The sequence below is a fragment of the Cygnus atratus genome, unplaced genomic scaffold (assembly GCF_013377495.2).
Source record: "Cygnus atratus isolate AKBS03 ecotype Queensland, Australia unplaced genomic scaffold, CAtr_DNAZoo_HiC_assembly HiC_scaffold_222, whole genome shotgun sequence".
NCBI lineage: Eukaryota > Metazoa > Chordata > Aves > Anseriformes > Anatidae > Cygnus > Cygnus atratus.
In genome coordinates this window covers 520-21974 of record NW_026109815.1, presented here as the reverse complement: position 1 = coordinate 21974, position 21455 = coordinate 520, and the positions used below count along the sequence as shown (strand labels likewise).

Here is a 21455-nt window from a genome sequence, read left to right as displayed (position 1 = left end):
GGGACACGGGGGGGGACATTTTGGGGACACAAAATGGGGTTTGGGGACATTTTGGGGACACAAATATGGGGTTGGGAACATTTTGGGGACACAAATACGGGGTTGGAGACCGGGGGGGACATTTTGGGGACACAAAATGGGGTTTGGGGACATTTTGGGGACACAAATATGGGGTTGGGGACACGGGGGGGGGACATTTTGGGGACACAACATGGGGTTTGGGGACATTTTGGGGACACAAATATGGGGTTGGGGACATTTGGGGACCCAAATATGGCATTGGGGACATTTTGGGACATTGGGGGGGCACAAAAATGGGGTTCAGGGATACTGAGGGGACATTTTGGGGACAAAGTTGTGGGGTTGGGGACATGGGGGGGGACATTTTGGGGACACAAAAATGGGTTTAGGGACAATGGGGGGACGTGGGGGGGACAAAAATGGGGTTGGGGACAATGAGGGGACACTTTGGGGACACAAAGTTGTGGGGTTGGGGACACGGGGGGGGCACTCGGGGGGACAAAAATGGGGTTGGGGACAATGAGGGGACATTTTGGGGACACAAAAATGGGGTTGGGGACATTGGGGGGGTCACAAATATGGGGTTGGGGACATTTTGGGGACACCAAGATGGCGTTGGAGACATGGGGGGACACTTTGGGCCCACAAATCTGCCAGTTTAGGGACAACGGGGGACACTTTGGGGATAAAAAGAGGCGTTTGGGGACATGGGGGGACACAAATCTGTGGGTTTGGGGACAACGAGGGACACTTTGGGGACAAAAAAACGAGTTTGGGGACATTGGCGGGGGGAGGACACAAGATGGCGGCAGGGCTCCATTGGACTCCATTTCCCAGCACACCCCGCGGCCGGACTACGACTCCCATCAACACCCGCGCCTCACACGGACGCGCCGCGCTCCTCCCCCGCGGCCGGACTACAACTCCCAGCATGCCCCGCGTCCCGCCCTCTTCCCATAAGGCCCCGCGCCCCGCCCCCTCCCGCCCAGTTCCCGTCGGTCCCCGCGCGCCGAGTCACGATGGAGGAGATCGGGGTGCTGGGGGAGAAGGCGCAGGTGGGGGGGGGGGGCGCGGTTTTGGGGCGAAATCGGGGGTTTTTGGGACACCCACGTGGCCGTGGGGGCGGACACGGGTAGGGGGGAGCCGGGGGAAGGGGGGGAGCGGGGTTTTGGGGGGGGGGCAGTTCAGTTTTGGGGGAAAACTGGGGGGGTTTCGGACACTGTTTTTATTTGGGGGGGCGCGGGTTTTGGGGGGAAATCGGGGGTTTTTGGGGCACCCACGTGACTGGCGGGGTGCATACGGATAGGGGGGAGCCGGGGGGAGGGGGGGAGCTGGGTTTTGGGGTGGGGGAGGTGGGTTTTTGGGGAAAAAATGGAGGGTTTTTGGAAACTGTTATTTTTTGGGGGGGGAGACAGTTTTTAGGGTAAAATTGGGGGGTTTTGGGACTCTAGGTGACCAGGGGGGTGCACACGGGTGGGGGGGAGCCGGGGGTGGAGGAGGAGTGGAGTTTGGGGGCGGGCAGTTGGGTTTTTGGGGGAAAAATGGGGGTTTGGGGTTTTGGGGTGGAAAAGGGGGGTTTTGGGGACACTTTTTTTGGGGGGGCAGACAGGTTTTGGGGTAAAATTGTGCTTTTTTGGGACTCTGGGTGACTGCGGGGGTGCGCACAAGTTGGGGGGAGCCAGGGGGAGGGGAGGAGATGGGTTTTGGGGGGGGAGGAGGTGAGTTTTGGGGTGAAAAATGGGGGTTTGGGGTTTTGGGGTGAAAAAGGGGGTTTTCGGGTAAAACGAGGGGTTTGGGGTTTTTGGGTGGGGAAACGGGGGTTTTGTTTTTTGGGGAGGAAAAGAGGGGTTTTGGGATTTGGGGAGAAAAACATTTCTTTGGGGGGGGGAAATGGAGATTTTGGGGTCAACCGCGTATTGGGGCCACCTGTTTTTTTTGGGGGGGGGGTAACCAGATTTTGGGGTAAAACCGTGGGGTTTTGGGGTCTCCAGGTGACCTTGGGGACAGCCACAAGCTGGGGGGGGCGGGGGGACACGCCCAGATTTTGGGGATAAACGAGGGGTTTTCAGGGAGGTCTCAGGGTTTTTTTTGGGGGGGGGGGGCGGGGATCTGAGGGGGTTTTGGGGACAATTGGGGGGGGTTTTGGGGACAATTGGGGGGGTTTTGGGGCCACCGAGGTGTTGGGGACGTCGAAGTGTCTTGGGGACCCCCAAAAATGTCTTGGGGACCCCCAGGTTTTGGGGACATCGGGGTCTTTTGGGGACACCTGGACGTGTTTTGGGGACACCGAGGTCTCCTGGGGACACCAAGTTTTGGGGACACCCATGATTTGGGGACATCGGGGGCTTTTGGGGACACCTGGATACGTTTTGGGGACACCCAAGTTTTGGGGACACCGATGGCTCTTGGGGACACCCAAATGTCTTTTGGGGACCCCCAAGATTTGGGGACATCGGGGTCTTTTGGGGACACCTGGACGTGTTTTGGGGACACCGAGGTCTCCTGGGGACACCAAGTTTTGGGGACACTAAGATTTGGGGACATCGGGGTCTCTTGGGGACACCTGGATACGTTTTGGGGACACCCAAGTTTTGGGGACATCGAGGTCTCTTGGGGACACCCAAATGTCTTTTGGGGACCCCCAAGATTTGGGGACATCGGGGTCTCTTGGGGACACCTGGATACGTTTTGGGGACACCCAAGGGTTGGGGACACCGATGTCTCTTGGGGACACCCAAATGTCTTTTGGGGACCCCCAAGTTTTGGGGACATCGGGTTCTTTTGGGGACACCTGGACGTGTTTTGGGGACACCAAGATTTGGGGACCCCCAAGTTTTGGGGACATCAGGGTCTCTTCGGGACACCTGGACGTGTTTTGGGGACACCGAGGTCTCCTGGGGACACCAAGTTTTGGGGACACCCAAGATTTGGGGACATCGGGGGCTTTTGGGGACACCCCGATACGTTTTGGGGACACCAAGATTTGGGGACACCGATGGCTCTTGGGGACGCCCAAATGTCTTTTGGGGACCCCCAAGATTTGGGGACATCGGGGTCTCTTGGGGACACCCCGATACGTTTTGGGGACCCCCAAGTTTTGGGGACATCGGGGTCTCTTGGGGACACCTGGATGTGTTTTGGGGACACCAAGATTTGGGGACCCCCAAGTTTTGGGGACATCGGGGTCTCTTGGGGACACCTGGATACGTTTTGGGGACACCCAAGTTTTGGGGACACCGATGGCTCTTGGGGACACCCAAGATTTGGGGACATCGGGGTCTCTTGGGGACACCTGGACGTGTTTTGGGGACACCGAGGTCTCCTGGGGACACCAAGTTTTGGGGACCCCCAAGATTTGGGGACATCGGGGTCTCTTGGGGACACCTGGATACGTTTTGGGGACACCCAAGTTTTGGGGACATCGAAGTCTCTTGGCGACACCCAAATGTCTTTTGGGGACCCCCAAGTTTTGGGGACATCGGGGTCTCTTGGGGACACCTGGATGTGTTTTGGGGACACCAAGATTTGGGGACCCCCAAGTTTTGGGGACATCGGGGTCTCTTGGGGACACCTGGATACGTTTTGGGGACACCCAAGTTTTGGGGACATCGAAGTCTCTTGGCGACACCCAAATGTCTTTTGGGGACCCCCAAGTTTTGGGGACATCGGGGTCTCTTGGGGACACCTGGATACGTTTTGGGGACACCCAAGTTTTGGGGACATCGAGGTCTCTTGGCGACACCCAAATGTCTTTTGGGGACCCCCAAGTTTTGGGGACATCGGGGTCTCTTGGGGACACCTGGACGTGTTTTGGGGACACCAAGGTCTCCTGGGGACACCAAGTTTTGGGGACCCCCAAGATTTGGGGACATCGGGGTCTCTTAGGGACACCCCGATACGTTTTGGGGACCCCCAAGTTTTGGGGACATCGGGATCTTTTGGGGACACCTGGACGTGTTTTGGGGACACCAAGGTTTGGGGACCCCCAAGTTTTGGGGACATCGGGGTCTCTTGGGGACACCTGGACGTGTTTTGGGGACACCAAGGTCTCCTGGGGACACCAAGTTTTGGGGACCCCCAAGATTTGGGGACATTGGGGTCTCTTGGGGACACCCCGATATGTTTTGGGGACCCCCAAGTTTTGGGGACATCGAGGTCTCTTGGGGACGCTCCGGTGTCTTGGGGACATTGAGGTGTTGGGGGCATCGGGGTCTTGGGGACCCCCAAGTTTTGGGCACATCGGGGTCTCTTGGGGACACCTGGACGTGTTTTGGGGACACCGAGGTCTCCTGGGGACACCAAGTTTTGGGGACACCCATGATTTGGGGACATCGGGGTCTCTTGGGGACACCTGGATACGTTTTGGGGACACCCAAGTTTTGGGGACACCGATGGCTCTTGGGGACGCCCAAATGTCTTTTGGGGACCCCCAAGATTTGGGGACATCGGGGTCTCTTGGGGACACCTGGACGTATTTTGGGGACACCGAGGTCTCCTGGGGACACCAAGGTTTGGGGACACCCAAGTTTTGGGGACATCGGGGCCTCTTGGGGACACCCAAGCGTTGGGGACACCAAGTCTTGGGGACATCCAGGCGTGTTTTGGGGACACCCAAGCGTTGGGGACCCCCGAACGCTGGGGACACCGAGGTGTTGGGGACACCCAAATATCCTGGGGGACATCGGGGTGTCCCCCCCCGCCCCCCAGATTTGGGTGACCCCCCCCCTCCCCCCCCAGGACGACCTCCCCGCGCTGGCCGTGCCGCGTCCCCACGCCGGGCTGTCCTTCCTCGTCCCCGAGCCCGAGGACCTGGAGGACCTCTACAGCCGCTACAAGGTGGGTGGGGACACGGGGACACGGGGGGGGGCACCTCGGGGACATGTGGGGGCACCTCGGGGACATGTGGGGGCACCTCGGGGACATGGGGTGGCACCTCGGGGACATGTGGGGCCCTCGGGGACACGGGGGGGGCACCTCGGGGACATGTGGGGGCACCTCGGGGACATGGGGTGGCACCTCGGGGACATGTGGGGCCCTCGGGGACATGGGGGGGGCACCTCAGGGGCACGGGGGTGGCACCTCGGGGACATGGGGTGGCACCTCGGGGACATGTGGGGCCCTCAGGGACATGGGTGGCCCTTGGGGACACGGGGGGGCACCTTGGGGACACGGGGGGGGCACCTCGGGGACATGTGGGGGCACCTCGGGGACATGTGGGGCCCTCGGGGACATGGGGGGGGCACCTCGGGGGCACGGGGGTGGCACCTCGGGGACATGGGGTGGCACCTCGGGGACATGTGGGGCCCTCAGGGACATGGGTGGCCCTTGGGGACACGGGGGGGCACCTTGGGGACACGGGGGGGGCACCTCGGGGACATGGGGTGGCACCTCGGGGACATGTGGGGCCCTCGGGGACATGGGGGGGGCACCTCGGGGGCACGGGGGTGGCACCTCGGGGACATGTGGGGCCCTCAGGGACATGGGTGGCCCTTGGGGACACGGGGGGGCACCTTGGGGACACGGGGGGGCACCTTGGGGACACGGGGGGGGCACCTTGGGGACATGGGGTGGCACCTCGGGGACATGTGGGGCCCTCAGGGACATGGGTGGCCCTTGGGGACACGGGGGGGCACCTTGGGGACACGGGGGGGGCACCTTGGGGACATGGGGTGGCACCTCGGGGACATGTGGGGCCCTCAGGGACATGGGTGGCCCTTGGGGACATGGGGCGGCACCTTGGGGGCACATGGGGTGGCCTTGGGGACATGTGGGGGCACCTCGGGGACAGGGGGGTGGCACCTTGGGGACATGTGGGGCCCCTCGGGGACACTTGGGACCCTCGGAGGCACGGGGTGGCCCCTTGGGGACATCGAGGTGTCTTGGGGACATCGAGGTGTGTTGGAGATGTGGGGTGGCCCCTGGGGGACATCTGAGGCCCCTTGGGGACATGAGGGGCCCTCAGGGACATGGGTGGCCCATGGGGACCCGTGGTGGCCCCTTGGGGACCCTTGGGGACACGTGGGGCACCCTGGGGACACGTGGGGCACCCTGGGGATATGGGATGACCCCTCGGGGACTTGGGCACCTGGGGGACACGTGGCGCCTCTTGGGGACGCTTGGGCCCCTCGGGGACCCGCGGTGGCCCCTCGGGGACACGTGGGGGACGTGGTGTGGCCCCCTGGGGACATGTGGGGCCCTCAGGGACATGGGTGGCCCATGGGGACACATGGGGCACCCTGGGGATATGGGATGACCCCTCGGGGACTTGGGCACGTGGGGGACACGTGGCGCCTCTTGGGGACGCTTGGGCCCCTCGGGGACCCGTGGGGGACGTGGTGTGGCCACTTGGGGACACGTGGGGCACCCTGGGGACACGTGGGGCACCTTGGGGACACGTGGGGCACCCTGGGGATACGGGATGACCCCTCAGGGACTTGGGCACCGCGGGGACACGTGGCGCCTCTTGGGGACGCTTGGGCCCCTCGGGGACCCGCGGTGGCCCCTTGGGGACACGTGGGGGACGTGGTGTGGCCCCTTGGGGACATGTGGGGCCCTCAGGGACATGGGTGGCCCATGGGGACACGTGGGGCACCCTGGGGATACGGGATGACCCCTCAGGGACTTGGGCACCGCGGGGACACGTGGCGCCTCTTGGGGACGCTTGGGCCCCTCGGGGACCCGTGGGGGACGTGGTGTGGCCCCTTGGGGACACGTGGGGCACCTTGGGGACACGTGGGGCACCCTGGGGACACGTGGGGCACCCTGGGGATATGGGATGACCCCTCAGGGACTTGGGCACCGCGGGGACACGTGGCGCCTCTTGGGGGCGCTTGGGCCCCTCGGGGACCTGCGGTGGCCCCTCGGGGACACGTGGGGGACATGGTGTGGCCCCTTGGGGACACGTGGGGCACCCTGGGGATACGGGATGACCCCTCAGGGACTTGGGCACCTAGGGGACACGTGGCGCCTCTTGGGGACGCGTGGGCCCCTCGGGGACCCGCGGTGGCCCCTCGGGGACACGTGGGGGACGTGGTGTGGCCCCTTGGGGACATGTGGGGCCCTCAGGGACATGGGTGGCCCATGGGGACACATGGGGCACCCTGGGGATATGGGATGACCCCTCGGGGACTTGGGCACGTGGGGGACACGTGGCGCCTCCTGGGGACGCGTGGGCCCCTCGGGGACCCGCGGTGGCCCCTCGGGGACACGTGGGGGACGTGGTGTGGCCCCTTGGGGACACGTGGGGCACCCTGGGGATACGGGATGACCCCTCAGGGACTTGGGCACCTTGGGGACACGTGACGCCTCTTGGGGACGCGTGGGCCCCTCGGGGACCTGCGGTGGCCCCTCGGGGACACGTGGGGGACATGTGGGGCCCTCAGGGACATGGGTGGCCCATGGGGACACGTGGGGCACCCTGGGGATACGGGATGAGCCCTCAGGGACTTGGGCACCGCGGGGACACGTGGCGCCTCTTGGGGACGCGTGGGCCCCTTGGGGACCCGCGGTGGCCCCTCGGGGACACGTGGGGGACGTGGTGTGGCCCCTTGGGGACACGTGGGGCACCCTGGGGATATGGGATGACCCCTCAGGGACTTGGGCACCGCGGGGACACGTGGGGCCTCTTGGGGACGCGTGGGCCCCTCGGGGACCCGCGGTGGCCCCTCGGGGACCCATGGGGGACGTGGTGTGGCCCCTTGGGGACACGTGGGGCACCCTGGGGACACGTGGGGCCCCTTGGGGACACGTGGGGCACCTTGGGGACACGTGGGGCACCCTGGGGATAGGGGATGACCCCTCAGGGACTTGGGCACCTGGGGGACACGTGACGCCTCTTGGGGACGCGGTGGCCCCTCGGGGACCCGCGGTGGCCCTCTGGGGACCCACGCGCGTCCCGTCCCCCCCCCGCCCCCCGCCGCAGAAGCTGCAGCAGGAGCTGGAGTTCCTGGAGGTGCAGGAGGAGTACATCAAGGACGAGCAGAAGAACCTGAAGAAGGAGTTCCTGCACGCGCAGGAGGAGGTGAAGCGCATCCAGAGCATCCCCCTGGTCATCGGGCAGTTCCTCGAGGCCGTCGACCAGAACACCGCCATCGTCGGCTCCACCACGGGTGGGGGGCGGGGGACTGGGGGCGTTACGGGGTGAGGGGGACGCTTGTGGGGCGGTGGGTGGGGTCGTGAAGGGACGCGGGGATACTTGTAGGAGCGGGGGTACGGTCGCGAGGGACGCAGGGACGCTTGTAGGATCGTGGGTATGGTCATGAGGGACACGGGGACGCTTGTAGGGTCATGGGTGGGGTCGTGAGGGACGTGGGGACAGTTGTAGGGTCATGGTTAGGGTCGTGGGGGTACTTCTAGGGTCGTGGGTGGGGTCGTGAGGGACGCGGGGATACTTGTAGGGTCATGGTTGGGGTCATGAGGGACACGGGGACACTTGTAGGATCATGGCTACGGTCATGAGGGACACGGGGACACTTGTAGGATCATGGTTGGGGTCATGAGGGACACTTGTAGGATCATCGTTGGGGTTGTGAGGGACATGGGGACACTTGTAGGGTCGTGGTTGGGGTCATGAGGGACACGGGGACACTTGTAGGATCATGGTTGAGGTCATGAGGGACACTTGTAGGATCATCGTTGGGGTCGTGAGGGACATGGGGACACTTTTGTAGGGTCGTGGTTGGGGTCGTGAGGGACACGGGGACACTTGTAGGGTCATGGGTGGGGTCGTGAGGGACGCGGGGATACTTGTAGGGTCATGGGTGGGGTCGTGAGGGACGGGGGGATACTTGTAGGGTCATGGGTGGGGTCGTGAGGGATGTGGGGACAGTTGTAGGGTCATGGTTAGGGTCGTGGGGGTACTTCTAGGGTCGTGCGTCGGGTCATGAGGGACATGGGGACGCTTGTAGGGTCATGGTTGGGGTCATGAAGAGTCATAGGGACACTTGCAGGATCACGATTAGGGTCATGAGGGACACGGGGACACTTGTAGGGTCATGGTTGGGGTCATGAGGGACATGGGGACACTTGTAGGATCATGGTTGGGGTCATGAGGGACACGGGGACACTTGTAGGGTCATGGGTGGGGTCGTGAGGGACGCGGGGATACTTGTAGGGTCATGGGTGGGGTCGTGAGGGATGTGGGGACACTTGTAGGGTCATGGTTAGGGTCGTGGGGGTACTTCTAGGGTCGTGGGTGGGGTCATGAGGGACATGGGGACGCTTGTAGGGTCATGGTTGGGGTCATGAAGAGTCATAGGGACACTTGCAGGATCACGATTAGGGTCATGAGGGACATGGGGACACTTGTAGGGTCATGGTTGGGGTCATGAGGGACACGGGGACACTTGTAGGATCATGGCTATGGTCATGAGGGACATGGGGACACTTGTAGGGTCATGGTTGGGGTCATGAGGGACACGGGGACACTTGTAGGGTCATGGGTGGGGTCGTGAGGGACGCGGGGATACTTGTAGGGTCATGGGTGGGGTCGTGAGGGACGGGGGGATACTTGTAGGGTCGTGGGTGGGGTCGTGAGGGACGCGGGGATACTTGTAGGGTCGTGGGTGGGGTCGTGAGGGACGCGGGGATACTTGTAGGGTCATGGGTGGGGTCGTGAGGGACGCGGGGACACTTGTAGGGTCATGGGTGGGGTCGTGAGGGACGCGGGGATACTTGTAGGATCATGGGTGGGGTCGTGAGGGATGTGGGGACAGTTGCAGGGTCATGGTTAGGGTCGTGGGGGTACTTCTAGGGTCGTGGGTGGGGTCATGAGGGACACGGGGACGCTTGTAGGGTCATGGTTGGGGTCATGAAGAGTCATAGGGACACTTGCAGGATCACGATTAGGGTCATGAGGGACACGGGGACACTTGTAGGGTCATGGTTGGGGTCATGAGGGACACGGGGACACTTGTAGGATCATGGTTGGGGTCATGAGGAACACTTGTAGGATGATGGCTATGGTCATGAGGGACACGGGGACGCTTGTAGGACCGTGGTAGAGACGAGGAGCCCAACGGGGTGGCCCCGGTGGCCCCCGCCCCGGTGGTCGCCACCCCGTTGGGGACACCGCGGCCCGGTCCCCGCAGGCTCCAACTACTACGTGCGCATCCGTGGTTGGGGTCGTGAGGGACACGGGGACGCTTGTAGGGTCATGGTTGGGGTCATGACGGACACTTGTGGGATCTTGGGTGTGGTCCTGAGGGACATGGGGACACTTGTAGGGTCATGGTTGGGGTCACGAGGGACACTTGTGGGATCTTGGGTGTGGTCCTGAGGGACATGGGGACACTTGTAGGATCATCGTTGGGGCCATGAGGGACATGGGGACACTTGTAGGGTCATGGTTGGGGTCACGAGGGACACTTGTAGGATCGTGGTTATGGTCCTGAGGGACATGGGGACACTTGTAGGATCATGATTATGGTCATGAGGGACACGGGGACGCTTGTAGGATCATGGTTGGGGTCATGACGGACACTTGTGGGATCTTGGGTGTGGTCCTGAGGGACATGGGGACACTTGTAGGATCATGGCTATGGTCATGAGGGACATGGGGACACTTGTAGGATCATGGTTGGGGTCATGAGGAACACTTGTAGGATCATGGCTACGGTCGTGAGGGACACGGGGACGCTTGTAGGACCGTGGTAGAGACGAGGAGCCCAACGGGGTGGCCCCGGTGGCCCCCGCCCCGGTGGTCGCCACCCCGTTGGGGACACCGCGGCCCGGTCCCCGCAGGCTCCAACTACTACGTGCGCATCCGTGGTTGGGGTCGTGAGGGACACGGGGACGCTTGTAGGGTCATGGTTGGGGTCATGACGGACACTTGTGGGATCTTGGGTGTGGTCCTGAGGGACATGGGGACACTTGTAGGATCATGGTTGGGGTCAGGAGGAACACTTGTAGGATCATGGTTATGGCCATGAGGGACATGGGGACGCTTGTAGGGTCATGGTTATGGCCATGAGGGGACACTGCTACTTGTAGGATCATGGTTGGGGTCACGAGGGACACTTGTAGGATCATGGCTACGGTCATGAGGGACACGGGGACACTTGTAGGATCATGGTTGGGGTCATGAGGGACACTTGTAGGATCATCGTTGGGGTTGTGAGGGACATGGGGACACTTGTAGGGTCGTGGTTGGGGTCATGAGGGACACAGGGACACTTGTAGGATCATGGTTGGGGTCATGAGGGACACTTGTAGGATCATGGTTGGGGTCATGAGGGACACTTGTAGGATCATCGTTGGGGTCGTGAGGGACATGGGGACACTTTTGTAGGGTCGTGGTTGGGGTCATGAGGGACACGGGGACACTTGTAGGATCATGGCTGGGGTCATGAGGGGATATGGGAACACTTGTAGGATCATGATTATGGTCATGAGGGACACGGGGACACTTGTAGGGTCATGGTTGGGGTCATGAGGAACACTTGTAGGATCATGGTTATGGCCATGAGGGACATGGGGACGCTTGTAGGGTCATGGTTATGGCCATGAGGGGACACTGCTACTTGTAGGGTCATGGTTGGGGTCACGAGGGACACTTGTAGGATTGTGGCTATGGTCATGAGGGACATGGGGACACTTGTAGGGTCATGGTTGGGGTCATGAGGGACACGGGGACACTTGTAGGGTCAAGGTTGGGGTCATGAGGGACACGGGGACACTTGTAGGATCATGGCTACGGTCATGAGGGACATGGGGACACTTGTAGGATCATGGTTGGGGTCATGAGGGACACGGGGACACTTGTAGGATCATGGTTGGGGTCATGAGGAACACTTGTAGGATGATGGCTATGGTCATGAGGCACACGGGGACGCTTGTAGGACCGTGGTAGAGACGAGGAGCCCAACGGGGTGGCCCCGGTGGCCCCCGCCCCGGTGGTCGCCACCCCGTTGGGGACACCGCGGCCCGGTCCCCGCAGGCTCCAACTACTACGTGCGCATCCTGAGCACCATCGACCGCGAGCTGCTGAAGCCCAACGCCTCGGTGGCCCTGCACAAGCACAGCAACGCCCTGGTGGACGTCCTGCCCCCCGAGGCCGACAGCAGCATCATGATGCTCACCTCAGGTGGGCCACCGCCTCCGCGGGGTGGGCCACCGCCTCCCTGGGGTGGGCCATCACCTCTATGGGGTGGGCCACCACCTCCCTGGGGTGGGCCATCACCTCCATGGGGTGGGCCACCACCTCCCTGGGGTGGGCCATCACCTCTATGGGGTGGGCCATCACCTCTATGGGGTGGGCCATCACCTCTATGGGGTGGGCCACCACCTCCCTGGGGTGGGCCATCACCTCCATGGGGTGGGCCATCACCTCTATGGGGTGGGCCACCGCCTCTATGGGGTGGGCCACCACCTCTGCGGGATGGGCCATCACCTCTATGGGGTGGGCCACCGCCTCTATGGGGTGAGCCACCACCTCTGTGGGGTGGGCCACCGCCTCCATGGGGTGGGCCATGAGCACCATGGGATGGGCCACCACCTCTACAGGGTGGGCCATCACCTCTGCGGGATGGGCCACCGCCTCCATGGGGTGGGCCATGACCACCATGGGATGGGCCACCACCTCTATAGGGTGGGCCATCACCTCTATGGGGTGGGCCATCACCTCTATGGGGTGGGCCACCACCTCTGCGGGATGGGCCACCGCCTCCATGGGGTGGGCCACCGCCTCCCTGGGATGGGCCACCACCTCTATGGGGTGAGCCACCACCTCTGTGGGGTGGGCCACCGCCTCCATGGGGTGGGCCATGAGCACCATGGGATGGGCCACCACCTCTATGGGGTGGGCCACCACTTCTATGGGATGGGCCACCACCTCCCTGGGATGGGCCACCGCCTCTATAGGGTGGGCCATCACCTCTATGGGGTGGGCCACCACCTCTGCAGGATGGGCCACCGCCTCCATGGGGTGGGCCACCGCCTCCCTGGGATGGGCCACCACTTCTATGGGGTGAGCCACCACCTCTATGGGATGGGCCACCGCCTCCATGGGGTGGGCCACCACCTCCATGGGATGGGCCACCACCTCTGTGGGGTGGGCCACCGCCTCCATGGGGTGGGCCATGAGCACCATGGGATGGGCCACCACCTCCATGGGGTGGGCCACCACTTCTATGGGATGGGCCACCACCTCCCTGGGATGGGCCACCACCTCTATGGGGTGGGCCACCACCTCCGCGGGATGGGCCACCAACTCCACAGGATGGGCCACCACCTCCCTGGGATGGGCCACTACCTCCCTGGGGTGGGCCACCATCTCTGCGGGGTGGGCCACCACCTCTATGGGGTGGGCCACCACCTCCGCGGGATGGGCCACCAACTCCACAGGATGGGCCACCACCTCCCTGGGATGGGCCACTACCTCCCTGGGGTGGGCCACCATCTCTGCGGGGTGGGCCACCACCTCTATGGGGTGGGCCACCACCTCCGCGGGATGGGCCACCAACTCCACAGGATGGGCCACCATCTCCGCGGATGGGCCACCACCTCCCTGGGGTGGGCCATCACCTCCCTGGGGTGGGCCACCACCTCCACGGGACGGGAGGGAGGAGTTTTTGGGGAGGTTTGGCCAGTTTTGAGGAGTAGAGTGGACCAGGGGTCTTCTCCGTGATGTCCTAGGAGGATAAACCCAATATTTAGACCTAGATGGTGGTGGGTCTCCATCCTTGGGTCTACCCAAGGTCTTTTGGGACAAGATCCTAAATCATCCAGGATTTATTTGAAGGGTTTTTGGGGAATTTTGACCAGTTTTGAGGAGTAGAGTGGACCAGGGATCTTCTCCTTGGGATTCCAAGAGGATAGAGACCATGATTAGATCTAAATGGTTGGTGGGTCTCCATCCCTGGGTCTATCCAACGTCATCTGGGACAAGATCCTAAATCATCCAGGATTTATTTGAAGGGTTTTTGGGGAATTTTGACCAGTTTTGAGGAGTAGAGTGGAACAGGGATCTTCTCCCTGATGTCCTAGGAGGCTAAAGCCAGGATTTAGACCCAAATGGGTGGTGGGTCTCCGTCCTTGGGTCTACCCAAGGTCTTCTGGGACAAGATCCTAAATCATCCAGGATTTATTTGAAGGGTTTTTGGGGAGGTTTGACCAGTTTTGAGGAGTAGAGTGGACCAGGGGTCTTCTCCGTGATGTCCTAGGAGGATAAACCCAATATTTAGACCTAGATGGTGGTGGGTCTCCATCCTTGGGTCTACCCAAGGTCTTCTGGGACAAGATCCTAAATCATCCACGATATATTTGAAGGGTTTTTGGGGAGGTTTGACCAGTTTTGAGGAGTAGAGTGGACCAGGGATCTTCTCCCTGATGTCCTAGGAGGCTAAAGCCAGGATTTAGACCTAGATGGTGGTGGGTCTCCATCCTTGGGTCTACCCAGGGTCTTCTGGGACAAGATCCTAAATCATCCATGATATATTTGAAGTTTTTTTTGGGAGGTTTGACCAGTTTTGAGGAGTAGAGTGGACCAGGGGTCTTCTCCTTGGGATTCCAAGAGGATAGAGACCATGATTAGATCTAAATGGCTGGTGGGTCTCCATCCCTGGGTCTATCCAACATCATCTGGGACAAGATCCTAAATCATCCACGATACATTTGAAGTTTTTTTGGGGGAGGTTTGGCCAGTTTTGAGGAGTAGAGTGGACCAGGGGTCTTCTCCGTGATGTCCTAGGAGGATAAACCCAATATTTAGACCTAGATGGTGGTGGGTCTCCATCCTTGGGTCTACCCAAGGTCTTTTGGGACAAGATCCTAAATCATCCAGGATTTATTTGAAGGGTTTTTGGGGAATTTTGACCAGTTTTGAGGAGTAGAGTGGAACAGGGATCTTCTCCCTGATGTCCTAGGAGGCTAAAGCCAGGATTTAGACCTAGATGGTGGTGGGTCTCCATCCTTGGGTCTACCCAAGGTCTTCTGGGACAAGATCCTAAATCATCCACGATTTATTTAAAGGGTTTTTGGGGAGGTTTGACCAGTTTTGAGGAGTAGAGTGGAACAGGGATCTTCTCCCTGATGTCCTAGGAGGCTAAAGCCAGGATTTAGACCTAGATGGTGGTGGGTCTCCATCCTTGGGTCTACCCAAGGTCTTTTGGGACAAGATCCTAAATCATCCAGGATTTATTTGAAGGGTTTTTGGGGAGGTTTGGCCAGTTTTGAGGAGTAGAGTGGACCAGGGATCTTCTCCTTGATGTCCCACGGTAGAGCCAATGTCTAGGCCTAGTTGGGTGGTGGTCCTCCATCCTTGGAGGTCCCCAACCTGGCCAGGAGAAGCCCCCGGGTGCCCCCCCCCCTTTCCTGGTGGCCCCGTGGGTGTCCCCCCCTGACCTGCCCTGTCCCCAGACCAGAAGCCCGACGTGATGTACGCCGACATCGGGGGCATGGACATCCAGAAGCAGGAGGTGCGCGAGGCCGTCGAGCTCCCCCTCACCCACTTCGAGCTCTACAAGCAGGTGGGTCCCCCCACAGCACCCTGGGGTGGGGGTGGGGGTGGGGACACGCCCGTGGGACGCTTTGGGGTCCCCGTGACGTCCCCATGGGGTTCGTGTCCCCCCTCCTAGATCGGCATTGACCCCCCGCGGGGTGTCCTCATGTACGGTCCGCCCGGCTGCGGGAAGACCATGTTGGCCAAGGCGGTGGCCCATCACACCACAGGTGGGGCACCCGTGGGTGCTGGGGGGGGGGGTGTTTTTGGGGGTGCTGGGGTGTTTCTGGGGTGGTGGTGGGGTCCTTGGGGTGGTGGTGAGGTCCTTGGGGTGGTGGTGGGGTCCTTGGGGTCATGGTTGGGTCCTTGGGGTCATGGTTGGGTCCAGGGGTTGTGGTGGCACCCATGGGTGGTGGTTGGGCCCTTGGGGTGGTGGTTGGGTCCTTGGGGTGGTGGTGGCACCCATGGGTGGTGGTTGGGCCCTTGGGGTCATGGTTGGGTCCTTGGGGTCATGGTTGGGTCCTTGGGGTCGTGGTTGGGTCCAGGGGTTGTGGTGGCACCCATGGGTGGTGGTTGGGCCCTTGGGGTGGTGGTTGGGTCTTTGGGGTCGTCGTTGGGTCCTTGGGGTTGTGGTGGCACCCATGGGTGTCCATTGGGTCCTTGGGGTGGTGGTGGCACCCATGGGTGGTGGTTGGGTCCTTGGGGTGATGGTTGGGTCCTTGGGGTGCTGAGGACACCCCAGGGTGCTAATGGGGTCTTTGGGGTGCTGGTGGGATGTTTGGCGTGCTAACGGGGGTCCTCAGATGATTGTGGGGTCCTTGGGGTGCCGGCGGGGTGTTTGGGGTGCTGGTGGCACCCCGGGGTGGTGGTGGCACCCGAGGGGTGGCGTTGACACCCATGGGTGCTGGTGGGCACCCTGAGGTGCTGATGGGGTCCTTGAGGTAGCGGTGGGGTCCTTGGGGTTGCTGGTGACCCCAGAGGCTTTTGAGGTGACGCCAAAAGCTCGAGGTGACGCCGGAAGCTGGTGGTGGCACCCCAGGGTGCTGGCGGCACCCTGGGAGGTTTTGGGGGGTGACCCCGCGACCCCGCCGCCTGGGTGCCAGCGCCTTTGGGTGCCCCCAGCCGCCTTCATCCGCGTGGTGGGCTCGGAGTTCGTGCAGAAGTACCTGGGGGAGGGGCCCCGCATGGTGCGCGACGTCTTCCGCCTGGCCAAGGAGAACGCGCCCGCCATCATCTTCATCGACGAGATCGACGCCATCGCCACCAAGCGCTTCGACGCCCAGACCGGAGGTGAGGGGGAGGGGCGTGGGGACCCCTGGATGGACCCCACCCACCCCCAGACCTCGGGGTGGCTCCGGGGTGGGGTTCGGGGGCACCTCGGAGGACGTCTTGGTGTCTCCTGGTCCTTGGGGTGGCTCCAGGATGGGGTTTTGGGGGCGCCGTGGTGGGATCACCCAACCCTTGGTGTCTCTTGGTCCTCGGGGTGTCTCCAGGGTGGGGTTCAGGGACCCCTTGGAGGACCCCGTTTTGGGGTCAGGGACCCCCTGGTGTCCCCTGGTCCTTTGGGTGGCTCACAGGATTGGGTTCATGGGTCCTTGGAGGACCCCATGATGGGATCACCCAACCTTTGGGGTTCCCCGGTCCTCGGGGTGGCTCCAGGATGGGGTTCAGGGACCCTTTGGAGGACCCCGTTTTGGGTTCAAAGACCCCATGGTGTCTCCTGGTCCTTTGGGTGGCTCACAGGATTGGGTTCAGGGGGACCTTGGAGGACCCTAAGGTGGGATCACCCAACCTTTGGGGTCCCCTGGTCCTTGGGGTGGGGTTCGGGGATATCTTGGAGGACATTTTGGTGTCTCCTGGTCCTTGGGGTGCCTCCAGGATGGGGTTTGGGGGCACCATGGTTGGGTTACCCAACCCTTGGTGTCTCTTGGTCCTCGGGGTGACTCCAGGGTGGGGTTCGGGGGTACCCTGGAGGACGTCTTGGTGTCTCCTGGTCCTTGGGGTGGCTCCAGGATGGGGTTCATGGGTCCTTGGAGGACCCCATGATGGGATCACCCAACCTTTGGGGTTCCCCGGTCCTCGGGGTGGCTCCAGGGTGGGGTTCAGGGACCCCTTGGAGGACCCCATTTTGGGGTCAGGGACCCCGCGGTGTCCCCTGGTCCTTTGGGTGGCTCCACGGTGGGGTTCATGGACCCCAAGGTGGGATCACCCAACCCTCGGTGTCCCCAATCAATCCTTGGGGTGTCCCCATGCCGGGGCTCCGAGGGGTGCTGGGGGGGTCTCCTTTGGGTGTCACCCCCCCCCCGTCCCCTCCCCAGCCGACCGCGAGGTCCAGCGCATCCTCCTGGAGCTCCTCAACCAGATGGACGGCTTCGACCAGAACGTCAACGTCAAGGTGGGTGCCCCCGGGGTCCCGTGGGTGCCCCCAGAGTCCCGTGGGTGTCCCCGATGTCCTGGGGGTGTCCCCAGGAGGCCCAGAGGTGTCCCTGGCTTCCTGAGGGTTCCTGGCGTTCCCAGCACCCTATTGGTGTCCCTGGCACCAGGTCCCATGGGTGCTAGGTGGCCCTACGGGTGCTGGAGACATCCCATGGGTGCTAGGAGGTCCCATGGGTGTTAGGAGGTCCCGAGGGTTCTAGGTGGTCCCATGGGTGCCGGGGGTGTCCTGTGGGTTCTAGGTGGTCCTACGGGAGTTCCACGGGTTCTGGGGGTGTCCCATGGGTGCTGGGTGGTCCTGTGGGTTCTAGAAGGTCCCATAGGTACCAGGGCTGTCCCACGGGTTCTAGGAGGTCCCATAGGTGCCAAGGGGTGTCCTATGGGTTCTAGATGGTCTTATGGGTTCTAGGTTGTCCCATAGGTGTCAGTGGTGTCCCATGGATTCTAGAGAGTCTTACAGGTTCTAGGCGGTCCTATAGGTGCCAGGGTTATCTCACAGGTTCTAGGTGATCCTATAGATGCCAGGGCTGTCCCGCAGGTTCTAGGTGGTCCCATAGATGTCAGGGGTGTCCCATGGGTTCTAGATGGTCGTACAGGTTCTAGGTTGTCCCATAGGTCCCAGGATTGTCCCACGGGTTCTAGGAGGACCCACGGGTTCTAGGTGATCCTAGAGGTACCAGGGTTATCCCACAGGTTCTAGGTGACCCTGTAAGTGCCAGGGATGTCCCATGGGTTCTGGAAGGTCCCACGGGTTCTAGGAGGTCCTGTGGGTTCTAGGAGGTCCCACGGGTGATGTGTCCGCCCAGGTGATCATGGCCACCAACCGCGCGGACACGCTGGACCCGGCGCTCCTGCGGCCCGGCCGCCTGGACCGCAAGATCGAGTTCCCGCTGCCCGACCGGCGCCAGAAGCGCCTCATCTTCTCCACCATCACCGGCAAGATGAACCTGTCCGAGGAGGTGGACCTCGAGGACTGTATCCGGGGACGTGGGGACAATCGGGGGGCGTGGGGACGGTGCGGGGCGTGGGGGACAGTAAGGGGACACGGGGACGATGGAGGACACGGGGACGATAAGGGGACATGGGGATGGTGGAGGACCTGGGGGCGATGGAGGACATGGGGACAGCAGAGGATGCGGAGATGTTGAAGGGACGTGGGGACAACTGGGGACGTGGGGACGATAAGGGGACACGGGGATGATGGGGGACATGGGGACAATAAAGGGAGGTGGGGGTGATGGGGGACATGGGGACAAAGGAGGATGTGGAGATGTTGAAGGGACATGGGGACGATGGAGGACGTGGGAACGGTTGAGGGGATGTGGGGACAATGGGGGACATGGGGACAATGAAAGGATCTGGGGACAATGGGGGGACGATGGGGACGAAGGGGACAATGAGGAAATGAGGACGATGGAGGACGCGGGGACAATGAAGGGTTATGGGGACAGTGGGGGGCATGGGGACGATGGGGGACACGGGGACAACGAGGGGATGTGAGGACAATGGAGGACGTAGGGGACGTGGGGACAATGGGGGACATGGGGACAATTGGGACAAGGGGACAATGAGGGGACGTGGGGACAACTGGGGACATGGGGACACCAAGGACATGGGGACGTGGTGGGACACCGGGGCCACCGAAGGATATGGGGGGACACCAAGGGCCATGGGGACACCGAGGGACATCAGGGACTCCAGAGGGACATCGGGGACCCAATAGGGACAGGGAGGGGACATTGGGGACATCGGGGACACCGGGGACCGTTGGCTTCCTTCACCCTCACCCAGACGTGGCGCGGCCGGACAAGATTTCGGGGGCCGACATCAACTCCATCTGCCAGGAGGTGGGTGACAGGGGGACAGGGGACATGGGGACATGGAGACAGGGGACGTGGGGACACAGGGACACCTCCAGAAGGGTGACAAGTTGGGGACACGGGTGACAAATGCGTTGTCCCTTCATGGTTGGGTGACAGGGAGGCCAGGTCTACCCACCGTAAGGTGACAAGTTGGGGACATTGAGGCCGTGTCCACCTAGAGAAGGGTGACAAGGTGACACGGAGGCCGTGTCCACCTCCAGAAGGGTGACAAGTTGGGGACACGGGTGACAAATTGGTTGTCCCCCCATCATTGGGGGACACGGAGGCGACACGGAGGCCAGGTCTACCCACCGTAAGGTGACAAGGAGGTGACACGGGTGACAAATGCGTTGTCCCTCCATGGCTGGGTGACAAAGAGGTGACACGGAGGCCATGTCTACGTCCAGAAGGGTGACAAGTTGGGGACACGGGTGACAAATTGGTTGTCCCCCCATCGTTGGGGGACACGGAGGCGACACGGAGGCCAGGTCTACCCACAGTAAGGTGACAAGTTGGGGACATTGAGGCCGTGTCCACCTAGAGAAGGGTGACAAGGTGACACGGAGGCCGTGCCCACCTCCAGAAGGGTGACAAGTTGGGGACACGGGTGACAAATTGGTTGTCCCCCCATCCTTGGGGGACACGGAGGCCAGGTCTACCCACCATAAGGCGGCGCGGAGCTGGGCGACGTGACCTCAGTGACACGAGGTGGAGGGGGGGGTGGTGACCTGGGTGACGCGGAATGGGGGGGGGGGGGGGGTGTGACACGGGTGACGGAGGTGACACGGGTGACACGGTGACGTCCCCAGGGCGGCATGCTGGCGGTGCGGGAGAACCGGTACATCGTGCTGGCCAAGGACTTCGAGAAGGCCTACAAGACGGTCATCAAGAAGGACGAGCAGGAGCACGAGTTCTACAAGTGACAGCTCTCGGGGACCTCGGGGACCTCGGGGACGCGCGGCCACCCTCAATAAACCCCCCTCCCCCACCCCCACCCGGGCCCTTCCCCTCAACGCCCGCCTGCGCTGCGTCTGCTTGGGGACACGGGGACGGGGTGGAGGTGGTGGTGGGGACAATTCTGGGACTTGGGGACGGCCTTGGGGACAATGGGGACAGCCCTGGGGACAATATTGGGGCCAAGGGGGCAGCCTTGGGGACATGGGGATGGCCTTGGGGACAATCTTTGGGACTTGGGGACAGCCTTGGGGTCATGGGGACAATCTTGGGACCATGGGGACGGCCTTGGGGACAATCTCTGGGACTTGGGGACAGCCTTGGGGTCATGGGGACAATCTTGGGACCATGGGGACGGCCTTGGGGACAATCTCTGGGACTTGGGGACAGCCTTGGGGTCATGGGGACAATCTTGGGACCATGGGGACGGCCTTGGGGACAATCTCTGGGACTTGGGGACAGCCTTGGGGTCATGGGGACAATCTTGGGACCATGGGGACGGCCTTGGGGACAATCTCTGGGACTTGGGGACAGCCTTGGGGTCATGGGGACAATCTTGGGACCATGGGGACGGCCTTGGGGACAATCTCTGGGACTTGGGGACAGCCTTGGGGTCATGGGGACAATCTTGGGACCATGGGGACGGCCTTGGGGACAATCTCTGGGACTTGGGGACAGCCTTGGGGTCATGGGGACAATCTTGGGACCATGGGGACGGCCTTGGGGACAATCTCTGGGACTTGGGGACA

At 62.2% G+C, this 21455-nt stretch overlaps 1 protein-coding gene across 1 annotated transcript; it reads left to right on the top strand.

Annotated features, from left to right (window-relative positions):
• The first annotated feature begins 1000 nt into the window (after window positions 1-1000).
• On the top strand, window positions 1001-20746 carry PSMC4 (proteasome 26S subunit, ATPase 4). Its single transcript, XM_035572517.2, has 11 exons — window positions 1001-1076; window positions 4759-4857; window positions 7943-8129; window positions 11957-12103; window positions 15376-15485; window positions 15594-15687; window positions 16580-16747; window positions 17776-17852; window positions 18697-18865; window positions 19682-19737; window positions 20562-20746. Exons 1-11 carry the CDS (start codon window positions 1041-1043, stop codon window positions 20673-20675), a joined length of 1257 nt encoding a protein of 418 aa, XP_035428410.1. The 5' UTR covers window positions 1001-1040; the 3' UTR covers window positions 20676-20746.
• The last annotated feature ends 709 nt before the right edge of the window (window positions 20747-21455 follow it).